Source organism: Cryptotermes secundus, unplaced genomic scaffold (assembly GCF_002891405.2).
Source record: "Cryptotermes secundus unplaced genomic scaffold, Csec_1.0 scaffold519, whole genome shotgun sequence".
NCBI classification, from domain to species: domain Eukaryota; kingdom Metazoa; phylum Arthropoda; class Insecta; order Blattodea; family Kalotermitidae; genus Cryptotermes; species Cryptotermes secundus.
The window spans coordinates 1,121,729-1,134,147 of record NW_019720169.1 but is presented as its reverse complement, the minus strand read 5'-3'; the positions used below and the strand labels follow the sequence as shown (position 1 = coordinate 1,134,147).

Sequence of the window (12,419 nt, the reverse complement as noted above, 5' to 3'; positions counted from 1 at the left end):
AATAATAATAATAATAATAATAATAATAATGGGTTTGAAATACAGAGTTCCTCGCCCTGTATACTGTCATGTGTGTTGACTATAGACGGGGTTTGGATTGGTAAATGGATTCATTGGCCACTTACAGGTCGTAACTACAAACAACTATACCACTATCGCTGATTTCCACATTTCTTCTCAGTATGCTTTCACTCTTCGTTTCCTGGTAACGGATCTTAACAATGAAGATTCTCCAGCTTCTGTGCCCACGTCGTTACTGTCCGGAACTGAACTCTCTCAGCCAAAAAGTCAAAGTCATATTGCGACTATCAGCCAGTCAGTAAGCCCTGGTGTCGAGCCCCATCTGGGACTCACGACCAGATATTTATTACTGTTTGACAGTTATGGCCTTTTTTTTGTGGTACGCCCTCCCTGAAGAGAGGACTGGTCTGTCTTTTGTATATGCTGCTGGTCCTTGCCAGCGCAGTCTTTCTCGGGTCCGAGTCCCTTGGTAATCGCGACCATATTTTATTTTCTCAGATTTGACACTTCCCTTTCCGTCGCCTCCTACTACTCGCAGGGTCACGGTGGAAGTATTTGACCCCGCCTCTACACGGGAGCCGGCCTGGGGTCCTCGCTATTTATCCGTTGGGCGGACCCAACATAAAACACCACCTCCAACAGTCCCTCTGTTGCTGTTATGGGCGGTTGCCTAGCGATAATTCGGATATCGTTGATGTGTTTACCTGTCGCTACCAAGCAACACGTGCTCTTTCTCGAGATCGTTGCATTGAAACGGTACTATATGACGCAATATTACAAGAGTCCCACAATAATTAGCAAAAATTTGACCTCCAAATACAAGAGAGGTGGGCTCAGTTTAGAAGTACAGAAATTTCAAAAGTGTTCTCTCGAATTTTACATCTTTGCAAGTGGAGATCTGTTTCACGTTTATTGCAGATGTCAATATATTGGTGACATTAGGATTCTGCAGTAATTTGTATACATATATTTCCATCCGTGGATAAACTTTACACGCACAAATACAGCACCAATATAACCAGTCCAACAGCGTGGGAAAAGAAATGCAAGTCACTCTAACGTATGTGACATTCATTTAACATGAATATGAGCTGTGTAAATAACACACAAAATATCCACGTGCCGACTAGGGAACGCTGCGCAACAAGACACATCAGTTAATGCACTCAGAAAAATGTGTTTCAATGAATTGCTGATAACTATGACGAGGAATAACATTTTTAAAAATTTAATTCTAATTATATGTATTAAATAATAATCAACATTGTGTTCATACGGGCTATACAATTTTAACATCCAGGGGAAAAAAATTGACAAGGTAGACAAGCACCTGATGATGGGTGTACGTGAGGCCGAAACATGTAGTGACAGAGAAACAGGACAAGACAATGAGTTTCATGTATGTATGCAAGTGATTATATTTATATAACTCACTCTCACTCGCTCATGGAGCCGAGCCCTTCTTGAGAAGCCGCCAATTCTGCAGCTACTCAAGAACTTCCCAGCATTTCATGGAACCCGAAGGTTCATTTCCGTGTTCACAAGAGCCCTCCACTGGTCCCTATCCTGAGCCAGATCAATCCAATCAATACCATCCCATCCTATCTAAGATCCATTTTAATATTGTCCACACACACCTACGTCTTGGTCTTCCTAGTGGTCTCTTTCCTTCTGGCTTTCCCACCAATATCCTATATACATTCCTCTTCTCCATTTGTGTTACATACCCCGCCCATCTCACCCTCCTCCAACATTAGTGCAACAGGATACTTAAATACAATATTCAATATTAATTTTATAAACGTTCCCTTCATTTTCTGCTCAGAATCAAGGTAAAGAGTATTTCAGACACATTATAGACTTAAATAAAAAAAAAAGCATTAAACGACATGTACAACCGAGATTCAATTTCAAGAAGACGTAACGATTTTTCTCTTTGCAGATTCCAGCATATTCTCTGAAGGGTCCAGAAAGGAACCATGCAATGAATACTGGGGGCCTCCTCAAGCTGATAAAGCGACAGGTGAGTGAAATAATAATTTCATTTACCTAGGGCCGAGCACTAAACGAACTGTCATGTGTTGGCTACACGTGACGCGGCAAATATCTTCACGCCGGTCTCGGATCTAGCGAATTTATTGCACGCTTCTGTCCACACTTACACAACTCACAATTTCAGTGCCCCAATTATTTCTTCTGCTATGGTCACTTCCAGACGTCAACTGGCTTCGGCGGCTGCTGTATTTCAACTGAACTGCCTGTCCAAGTCCAAGTCACGTTGCGACTGACGGTCAGTTAGTCGCTCTGTCTTGGTGTCGAGCCCCGGCTGGGGCTCATGACCAGATCATTTTTTTGTTGTTTTTTCCTTATATGAAAGTTAATGTCCTGTCCATTTGGAGCGACCTCTCTGACGAGAGTTCGGGTCTGTCATTTATCAGTCATAGTCTGTATTAGTAAGTCCATTGTCAGTATTTATATATATTTACAAATTTTATCTTAATTCCTATGTCTATGTACAACATATACAAGGCCTCTGTCAATCCAGGCTCAGTACAGCAGATTATGCTCTATTTCTAGTAGTAATCTCTACCACGGCACTTGAACACGGCAACTTCACTTGAACGGGCGTATGCCTGACCGCCGCTAAGTTCAAGCCTCTTTTACTTTCTGTGTCGGGGTTCGCCTTGTCCGATGTTGCGAACATTCTCATTTTCATGATTTTGTATGACTTCTGTTTGTTTCCTGTATAAACATACGGGATTTTAAATGCCATGTGCAAATCGCGGACCGGTGTGCGCCTTGGAAAATTGCCAATGGTGCGGAGAACCTTGTTTTGCAGGCGCTGCAATTTCACTAGATGGGTGTCTGCCGCAAACTCCCAGGCGGGACTAGCTTAAGTCATTACGGATCTAATGAGAGCTTTGTGGAGGGTCATTTTAATGTTAGCGCTCAATTGCTCACTTTTGAATAGGGAATATACTGTAATGAATGTTCTGAAGGCCTTGGCTTCGATCATGAACCCCTTTATATAGGCCTCTCGCGGACCACACAGAAAACAGCCTATATTGTCGGACATGTTTGCCAATCTTTATTCCACCAATTGCTCCACAATCACCCTCACCTATCATCTGGGGCTGGTACAATAGGCCAGAAGTGGCCGCAGTACAAGGGACTTAGCCCCACCCCACTAGCAATAAAAAAATTTAACCCTACCTACAAGAGAAACAGTATATAAGTACGCAGCCAAAGTCCATGAATGTTACCGTAAGATAAAAAGCCGATTACGGTGACCGCGAGGTCTAAGGCATGAACTGTCTTATTCCGCTTGAACGCTCGAATCGTGGGTTCGAATCCCACGGGAGGCAGGGATGTCTCTGTTTGTGTTATTCTGTGTATGGATAGAGGCCTTGCAACGGGCTGATCCCCCGTCCAAGGAGTCCTACACACTGTGTATAGGATTAAGAAACTGGAAAGCCGGCCAAGGGCTGTAGAGCCATAAATGGAAATAAAGTGACCTGTGTGATTAATTAGTTAAGCACTATCTCATGAAGATATATGGGGGAGTGGAGGTGTAGCTCCACCTTTATTGACCTCAGCACTAGATGCAGGTGAGTGGTCAGCTTCACGCTCCGGAAGCTTTACCCCACGGTGAAATCAAGTTGTGTAGCGGTTGGAGATGTCTCTTATAAAGATATCAATAGAAACAAACTGATGCCAGTTGTTAGAGGGTGTCACGTGGTGAGGGCAGCGAATCCCCACAGCCGTTACTCTCGGTTTTCTAGACCGGAGCCGCTACTTTTCCATTCAAGTATCTCCTCAGTTATCCTCACGAGGCTGAGTGGACCCCGTTCCTGACTCATTACTTCTCAGAAAATCTGGTAGCGCCGGGAATAGTACCCGGGACCTCTGACCACTAGACCACAGAGGCGGTATGCATAACAACATTTCGAAATGCAGAGCTGTTTATTTCACGTGACTGTGTTATCAAAATAAGCCACTTCTTAGAAAAGAAGAGGACTTTCATATTGGAGAAACATCTGCTCAGAATGGACATTGGTCACCACTGAATCCAGAGTAGTTGCTCGGCTTTTACGCAGTCACGGGTAAAGTGACGTCAGAGGCATTTCTTTTCAATACTCGCGTATGCATGTAAACTATGTACTCGATTCTTTGTGTGTATGCATAATATCGCAACAAAATTTAGTCAGTGCTTCACTCAAACGAAGCCTCTCCATCCGTCTCTGTGCTCTGTTACTCTTCCTTCATTCTCCTTTACATCTCTCCTAACCTGTTATTTCCATATTGATCTTGGTCTTTCTCGTGAGCCTTTTCCTTTTAGTTTTATGTTAAAAACCTTCTTTGGGTTTTTCTTTCGGTTCATTCTTAAAATATCCTCATATCATGTAATTCTGTTATTTCTTAATTTATCTTTGAAGCACTATGCTACAAGCCGGAAGGTCGCGGGTTCAAGTCCCGATGACGTCATTGGATTTTTTTTTCAATTTACCTAATCCTTCCAGCCGCAATATGGCCCTGGGGTCGACTCAGCCTCTATCAGGAATGAGTACCAGGGATATTCTTGGGGGTAAAGGACGGCCGGGGCGTAGGGCTGACAACCTTGCCGCCATCTATGAGCCGATTGTCTAGAAAATGTGGGAACCTCAACATCTCACAACCCTATGGGCCTCCACGGCCTGTTACAGGGATATATTTATTTTTTTCTTTTACTTAATTTATCTTCCAATATACTGTGGCGTGCTGCCAGGAATCTGGAATGTATACTTCCATGGAAAAGCAATCCTAGCGGGGCGTTGCCTAGGAATCGCTTAAACAACAAATGCGTTTCCCCGGAGATCAAAGGACAACAAAAGGTTCGTGGCATAACAGCGGACGAGACCAAAGGCTCCTCCATAGTGCGCTCTGTTCCGTCCGAAAGTGCAGCTTCGTGGAGACCAGTCTGGTTTTACGTTTAGAGTTCATAGTGTAGCTCCGAGTGGAGCAGAAAGAAACTCGCATCCGACAAAGGGAACAGAAGATTTCACCGAGATTGGCGGTGCAAGAAGTAAATATAAAAGTGTTCTGAGAAACGTCTGACGACGCTGTAAGTGGATGATAATTGTGCTTGGAGGTGTAAAAGAGATCGTCCAATAAACGCATTAGCCAAATCCGAGATCAGTGTTACCTACGAAATATGTGACAATATTGATCTTCAAATTGTAGCTAATTTGTTGTGTCCCTTTCTCTGTGTCCTCTCTCCGCGCTTCTTGAAGATCTCACCTCAGCTGCTGTTAGTCTCCCAATAGGTCACTGTCCACGTTCGGGTTTCTGCTCCTGTCGTTCGGCTGGAGGACACGCAGGAACTTGCCGCGCCATAGCTCTAGCGGTTAGTCGCTGGCTACCCACCGCGGCGGCCCGGGTTCGATCCCGGGAGTGGTCAAGTGGGATTTGTGGTGGATATAGTGGCGCTGGGGCGGGTTTTCTCAGAGTACTTCGGTTTCCCCTGCCAATCTTCATTCCACCAAATTCTCCAACATCATAATCACCCAGGGCAGGTACAATAGGCCATTTAGTGACCGCCGTGTCGAGTGGACCCAGCTGGACTCCACCTCCCCCTCCAATATGCGAATTAAAAAAAATAAATTTAACTTCTAAATAAGTGCGGTACTCTTCCCGCTGCAATTTCCAGTTCCCGCGATATATTTCTAACTAATTGGCAAATATTTCGTGCATTTTTTTTTGTAATTTAATATTTCTTTCTTCCTCATATCGCAGTTTTTACTTTTTAAATATTTTGAACTCGCTACTTTTAATTGTTACGTTTTTATCACATTTCATCTTTTCCATTGCCTTTGTCCCTTGCCGTGTTTTCATAGCCATATAACTTCCTCAAATTGGCATTTAATTCGAAATCCTTACTCATTGATTCCTCTGTAATGCGTCCCTTCTAAAGTTCTTTCTGCCTATTCGTTTATCTGTACTTAATTAATGACGCCGTGGCCCGTAGTCCGCAAGCGAACTATACCGACCGAGTGACCGCCGCTTGTAGGTGAAGTTAGTGCCAACTTTAGCGGATAGAGGGTGTCACGTCGTCAGCGCAACGGATCCCCACGGCCGTTAAACTCTGTTTTCTAGACCGAATTAATTAATGACGATGTCACTTCATCAATTATATTTTTAATATCTCCTATCCTCCACCTAAGAGCTGGGGTATCGTAGTCGGTATAGCGACTGGCTACGGGCTGGACGACTGAGAGTTCAGAGTTCGAGTCCCAGAAGGGTCAAGAATTTTCTGATCTCCACGTCGTCCAGACCGGCTCTGGGGTCCACCCAACCTCCTATCCAAAGGGTACCGGGGACCCTTTCCATAGGAGTAAAGCGGCCGGGGCGTGAAGCTAACCATTCACCTCCAATTAATGCCGAGGTCAAGAAAATGTGGATCTATACATGCACTCCCCCATACGCCTTCATGGCGTAGTGCTTAATTAACCACAGGGAAAACCTGACCTTAAATTTACATCTCTTAAATATTTGGTAGGCCATCTTAGATGGGGGAGCGTCCGCCAGCAGTGTCACCTGGACGACGCGCAATGTCAATATTAACGCAGCGAGTTGAGTTCAAGCACCTAATCCCTCGTTTCCCATCGTACCGAGACCTGGACCGCTTTAGAGCGAATGGTCACTGGACTTTTAATTTTTTAAGTCGTTGATTTAGTTACATAATAAGCCACAAGAGCCTGCACAAGGATTTTACGATATGATTTGCCCTTCATCAAGGTCTTCTCGTTCCACATGTTTACAATCTCACAGCAAATTGCGTGAGATCTTCTGTATGTTGTAATCTCATTATTCAAGACGCCGCTACACATCATACATTCTTCAATAAATTCTTTTTATGTGTGACAAAATTATATAGTATGGCGGCGTGTAGAACCGTTGCTACGCAACGACCGCGATATGGGAAAATATACTAGGACCGTTTCTGGGCAACGGCTTGATAAATACGTTCCCGTTGCTAGGCAACAAAGTTTTAATAATGCATCAGTTAGATTACAATAGTGGAAGAGCTGCGTTGCCTACGTAGTCCGTGCCGAGAGGTTATGAGCGAGACGAGGTTTGGAGCTTAGTCAGTTGAGTAGGCAGTTTTGTACGGGAGTCTGTGAAGAGAGGACTTGAGTCGGAGGCAAGGGAATAGCCATTGTTGGAGCCTTTACAAGGAAATGTCTAGTAACAGAATGAGAACACTAGACTATGTGCTCTATTGAACTGTGAAGTGTAGAAAAAGCGATAGTGTTATAGTTATTTGTAGTTAGGACCTGTGAGCAGTCAATAAATCTGTTTACCAATTCAAACCTCGTTTATAGTCGGTCTAAATATTGAAAGTATAAAGCCCGTTGAAATATCAACGGGGAAAACGTGGAGAAGGAAATCAATTGAAAGAGACTAAATACTGTAAACTTGAAACATCTCATGAATATATAACGGGCTTCATCGAAAATGCGTAATCACAATAAAACAGTTCACAATCCTCTGCAGCACCCATCTACAAATATTGTGGCTGAGAAGAGCTCAGTTTGTACAACTAATAGGCAGCATCCAGTTGCGCTTTTCATTCTGTATCAATTAGCCCCACAGTCTCACGTATAACTCTAATACAGGGTGTCCGGATGAAAGGCATCCAAAATAAAATCATTATATCTCAGAAATAATTTATTATACACATTAATGGGTTACACCACTACAAAGGGAAACTATCAAAGTTTTTTTCTGAGTATAGAACTTTCTCAATAAATTTCAACGTGGGCTGCCCTTGGTGGCACGGCAAATATCCGGACGATCCAGCATGTTTGATGTTACCATAGCCACAGCGTCCCTTATGCGGGCTTTCAGGTGCTGCAGGTCGTTGATCTTAACCTGGTAGACAATGTGCTTCACATAACCCCACAAGAAAAAATCCAGTGGTGTTAAATCTGGCGACCTAGGAGGCCAAGCGATTGGTCCAAGTCTGCCAATTCATATCCCAGCCATCTCTCTGTCCAGGTGATTCCTAACTTGGTGGCAGAAATGTAGCGGCGCATGCGCGTATAAAAAAACTTTTAGTTTTCCTATCCGATGACATAAACAGGATACGTGTATGACAATTAGTTTCCGAGATATAATTTTTTTTCATTTAAATACCTTTCATCCGGACACCCTATATTATATAAAATTTATTAAAAGCTATTCACTAAATGTTCAACTAATATGGCCATCATCACGTGTGAAACTGATCTGTATCGTTGCTTAGGTTGTTAATACATAGTCCCCTCAATGCGCATGTGTGTCTGTAACATGTATAAATACGTAGTATTCTTGTATGCGAAGTTTGTTATGTGTCGTCCATTTATTTGTTTGTGTACTTACTCGAGATCGCAGGTTGTGCTCCTTCCTGTTGTGTCATATGCGTGTCTTGTTGTCAAATGCTTGCTGAGTCGGACTGCTGGTTTCTTTTATAGTGTGTATGTGTCGCTATCTGGTGTCTAATTCCTGCATTACCTCGAATATCGGGTTATAGACATCGATGTATCGCATTTATCTGTTTGCGGGAGGTGTTTTACTATGTTTTGTATATGAAAAATGTGGCGTATACTACTCGTAAGTAAGACGTATGGACTGCCCACTAAAATATATAGGGCAAACAGGCCGAACATTCCACACCAAATACAAAGAACATGTACAGGACATAATGCATAACAACGGCAACTCAGGATATTCAAATCATATATTAAATACAGGACATGCATATGGAAATATAACAACTGATAATATGAAAGTTATAAAAATAGGGAGAAAAAAAAGGGAAATATCTTAATACATTAGAAAAATACTTTATATATACATATAATGAGTGAAGATGGAGTACACATGAACGACGGGTTAATTCAACAGGTAAATTCCGAAGCGCAAGACCTGGGAAATGCAGTTACAAATAAAACCCGCGACTGGTAGGATCAGACCAGCCACAATGGCTGTGAAGACCTGGGAGAACGCTGCAAGTGCAACAACCTACGTTTTAAAATCTACGAAAAATAGTCATTTAATATCCACGTAAAAGTCAAGAAGCCGAATACATATGGGGGGGGGGGAAAGAAATGGGAATGATTTGATATTTCAATGTGATGTTTAAATCCAAGATCATTTTCCAGTCTTTGAGAAAATATGCCCGATTTATTTTGGAAGTGACCTTCTCAGAGAGAATAGAATGAGAACAAACAAAAATACACAAGATCAATTACAGAGCTCTTAAGGGTAGAGAAAAAAAATATTTGTGCAAGGCGTCTGTTAATAAATGTACTCGTATTTAAAAAAGGAAAAGAAATATATGTACAAAATAGTAATAGTTCAGTCTTAGACTTAAGCGAGATGTTCAAAAATCGCGGGATGACAGCCATGATAGAATATATTTATAAAAAAGTGCTACAGAGGATCGGATGGGCATTGCCTAGGCACTTTTGTATATACAAACAAAAAAATCCGTGGTTTTAGTCCGCAAGCGAACTATACCAACAGAGCGACCGCCGCTTGTCGACGAAATTAGTGCCAACTTTAGCCGATAGAGGGTGTCGCGTGGTCAGCGCAACGGATCCCCACGGTCGTTAATTTCGGTTTCCTAGACCGGAGATGCTATATCCTTGAAATAGTTCCTCAATTATCCTCACGAGGTTGGGTGGACCCCGTTCAAGACCCACTACTTCACAGAAAATCTGGTGGCGCAGGGAATCGAACTGATTTATATATAAAAAATAACCAGTCCGACTCAGCAAACATTTGACATGACATGCATATAACATAACATGAAGGAGCACAACCTTCACCTCGAGTAAGTACAAAAACAAATAAATACAAGACATAACAAACTACGCATACAAGAATTTTAATATAAGAATTTATACATGTTACAGTCACGCATGCGCACTGTTAACTGCATGTTAACAACCTAAGCAACGATACAGAAGCCATCAGTTTCCCCACCCATAATTTTTAACACCTGATGGTGAACACATTGGTCGAAACATGTAGTGTAAAACTTTAAAGTGAATAGATTTTAATAACGATAAATGATACAAACTCCGTCCTAAGTGCAAACAATATACATTTATATGTCTTTGATCTTGCTCTCTTCTACACTACATGTTTCGGCCTCTAACGGCCATCATCAGGTGTATACTCTTACGTTGCTGCCACACTGAACCCAGTCTAAAATTTAACACTTAAAAAACACATTGTTATTTTCTTCGTTATTGTCAACATCTACCTCGTTGATATCTGTCTGGTATGTAGGTTATTTTGCACACGTCAATTTTGATTTTCCTGTAGTAGCACTATAAAATCTTTAGTTATAATTTTAAAATCCTTTAAAATTTTCTCTAAATTTAAAATTTAAAATTGTTAGGGTTACTCGCCCTATGTCTAAAGTGCTGCAGTGGCTAGTTCTTGTTTCCACACTGTATAGGTGTTATCCTGTGTAGTCTTCCTGTGTGCGTGCCGCTGCTTGTCTTTACTACGTGTCAATAAGATTTTAATAAGTTCTACAGAACATTAGCGTTGCGCGTGAGACTGTGGAACTAATTGATATTACTGAGGTAGGGGCTGAACTATCGAGAGGTTGGGGTTCGATTCCCAGCAAGAGACAAGATACTTTCTCTTTTCCGTAAAGTCCAGATCGGCTCTGGGGCTCACCCAGCCAGGGCCTCATTTGCCGGAGGTAAAGCGGCAGGGGCTTGAAGCTGAATGCTCACCTGCATATACTGGAGCTATACCTCCATTCCTCAAACATATCTTCATGGCGTGGTGCTTAATTAATCCATCCCTGGAATAACTTCTACTTTTCTCTGCTCCTACTGGGATACCAACGGATCTAGCAGACATTTCAGTGCTGTTTCCTGTTGCCACCTTACGTTCCTATTTCAACTACCACATACTCCGCCAGAATGATCAGGTCAATTAGGATGATATCGGCAGGCCATGTAGCACGCGTTTTGGCGAATATGAATGCATTCAAGATTTTGGTGGGAAAGCAAGAAGGAAAGAGACCACTAGGGAGACCTAGAAGTAGATAGGAGGATATCAAAATATGTAATAGTAAAATTATTCCTATGCTTAATTAGTTAAGCATTATGCCATGACTAATATATGGGGGGAATGGAGGTATAGCTCCATATTTCTTGACCTCGGCACTAGATGGAGGCGAATGATTAGCTTCACGTCCCTGTCACTCTACTAGCGGTGAGAAAGCCCCGGTACACAATAGTTAAGGGGCTGGGTGGGCCCAGAGTCGGTCGAAAGATCCCGCTTCAGGCGTAAGCTTACGACGTATTCATGGAGCTGAGCCCTTCTTGAGGAGCCACAAATTCTGCAGCTACTCAAGCACTTCCCAACATTTTATGGAACCCAAAGGTTCATTACCGTGTTCACAAGAACCCTCCACTCGTCCCTATCCTGAGCCAGAGCAATCCAATCCAAACCATCCCATCCTATCTCTCTAAGATCCATTTTAATATTGACCACCCACCTACGCCTTGTTCTTCCCTGTCGTCTCTTTCCTTCTGGCTTTCCCACCAATATCTTATATGCATTCCTCGTCTCCCCCATTCGTGCTACATGCCCTGCCCACCTCGTCCTCCTTGACTTGGATCATTCTAATCATACTTGGAGAAGGGTACAAGTTATGAAGCTCTTCATTATGCAGTTTTCAACCTCCTGTCACTTCATCTCTCTTCGATGCAAATATTCTCCTCAGCACCCTGTTCTCAGACACCCTCAGTCTATGTTCCCCCTTAATGTCAGAGACCAAGTTTCACACCCATACAGAACCACGGGCAAAATTATAGTTTTGTATATTCTAATTCTTATATTTTTAGAGAGCAGACGAGAAGACAAAAGGCTCTGGCCTGAATGGTAGCAAGCATTACCATATGAAGTAATTAAGCATGCGGAAGTACGAACACCAGTGGAAATTCGTCCTCCGTAACGGAAATATGAATGGAAGCATAGTGTTAATTTAGTTTTTGAGTCTGGCGCAGACCAACTTTTTAAGACTCAATTGCTCCTTCAGTGACCTGTGTATATCGTTAGCAGTAACCGAGAAACAAATAGTGCCATAAGCGTTTCGGTTTTTGCAATGAAGAGCACGGACAGAGAGTTTCAATGCTCGTGAGCGTCTGTCTACGAAGTTTAACCGTTTTGATAGCCGCTATTCCAGCATGTGGCGGTCTTGTATCTGTATCAGCTATCAGGATCGGATAATTCTGCAAGTCTCAGCAACGTCTCCGTACGGCAATTCGGTCCAGGTCGTAATTATAGGCAAGGTACGCGCTGAAAACTAACCGCGTTCTCGTAGGGGATTTCCGCGGACAGGATCC

At 42.7% G+C, this 12,419-nt stretch overlaps 2 protein-coding genes across 10 annotated transcripts in view; one reads left to right on the top strand and one right to left on the bottom strand.

Moving 5' to 3' along the window:
• The window catches only part of LOC111867446 (protein peste), a 31,375-nt gene that overhangs the window by 17,320 nt on the left and 1,636 nt on the right, over window positions 1–12,419 (bottom strand). The window contains exon 1 of one of the 7 annotated variants that reach the window (XM_023857338.1): window positions 8,422–8,486. The exons of 5 other annotated variants lie outside the window; for them this stretch is intronic. The gene's annotated coding sequence lies outside the window, so the exon portion shown is untranslated. Of the gene's footprint in view, window positions 1–8,421; window positions 8,487–12,419 lie in introns of those variants that run through there. One more of the 7 variants, XM_023857369.1, reaches the window with a different exon arrangement.
• Window positions 1,776–12,419, top strand: part of LOC111867486 — a 73,429-nt gene continuing 62,785 nt past the window's right edge. Inside the window, exon 1 of one of the 3 annotated variants that reach the window (XM_023857429.2) lies at window positions 1,776–2,044. Coding sequence is in view for 1 of the 3 variants with exons in the window: in XM_023857422.2 (XP_023713190.1) it covers window positions 9,852–9,877 (26 nt within the window). In the remaining 2 variants the exon portion in view is untranslated. Of the gene's footprint in view, window positions 2,045–4,954; window positions 5,123–9,777; window positions 9,878–12,419 lie in introns of those variants that run through there. The other 2 variants (XM_033752744.1, XM_023857422.2) reach the window with 2 other exon arrangements.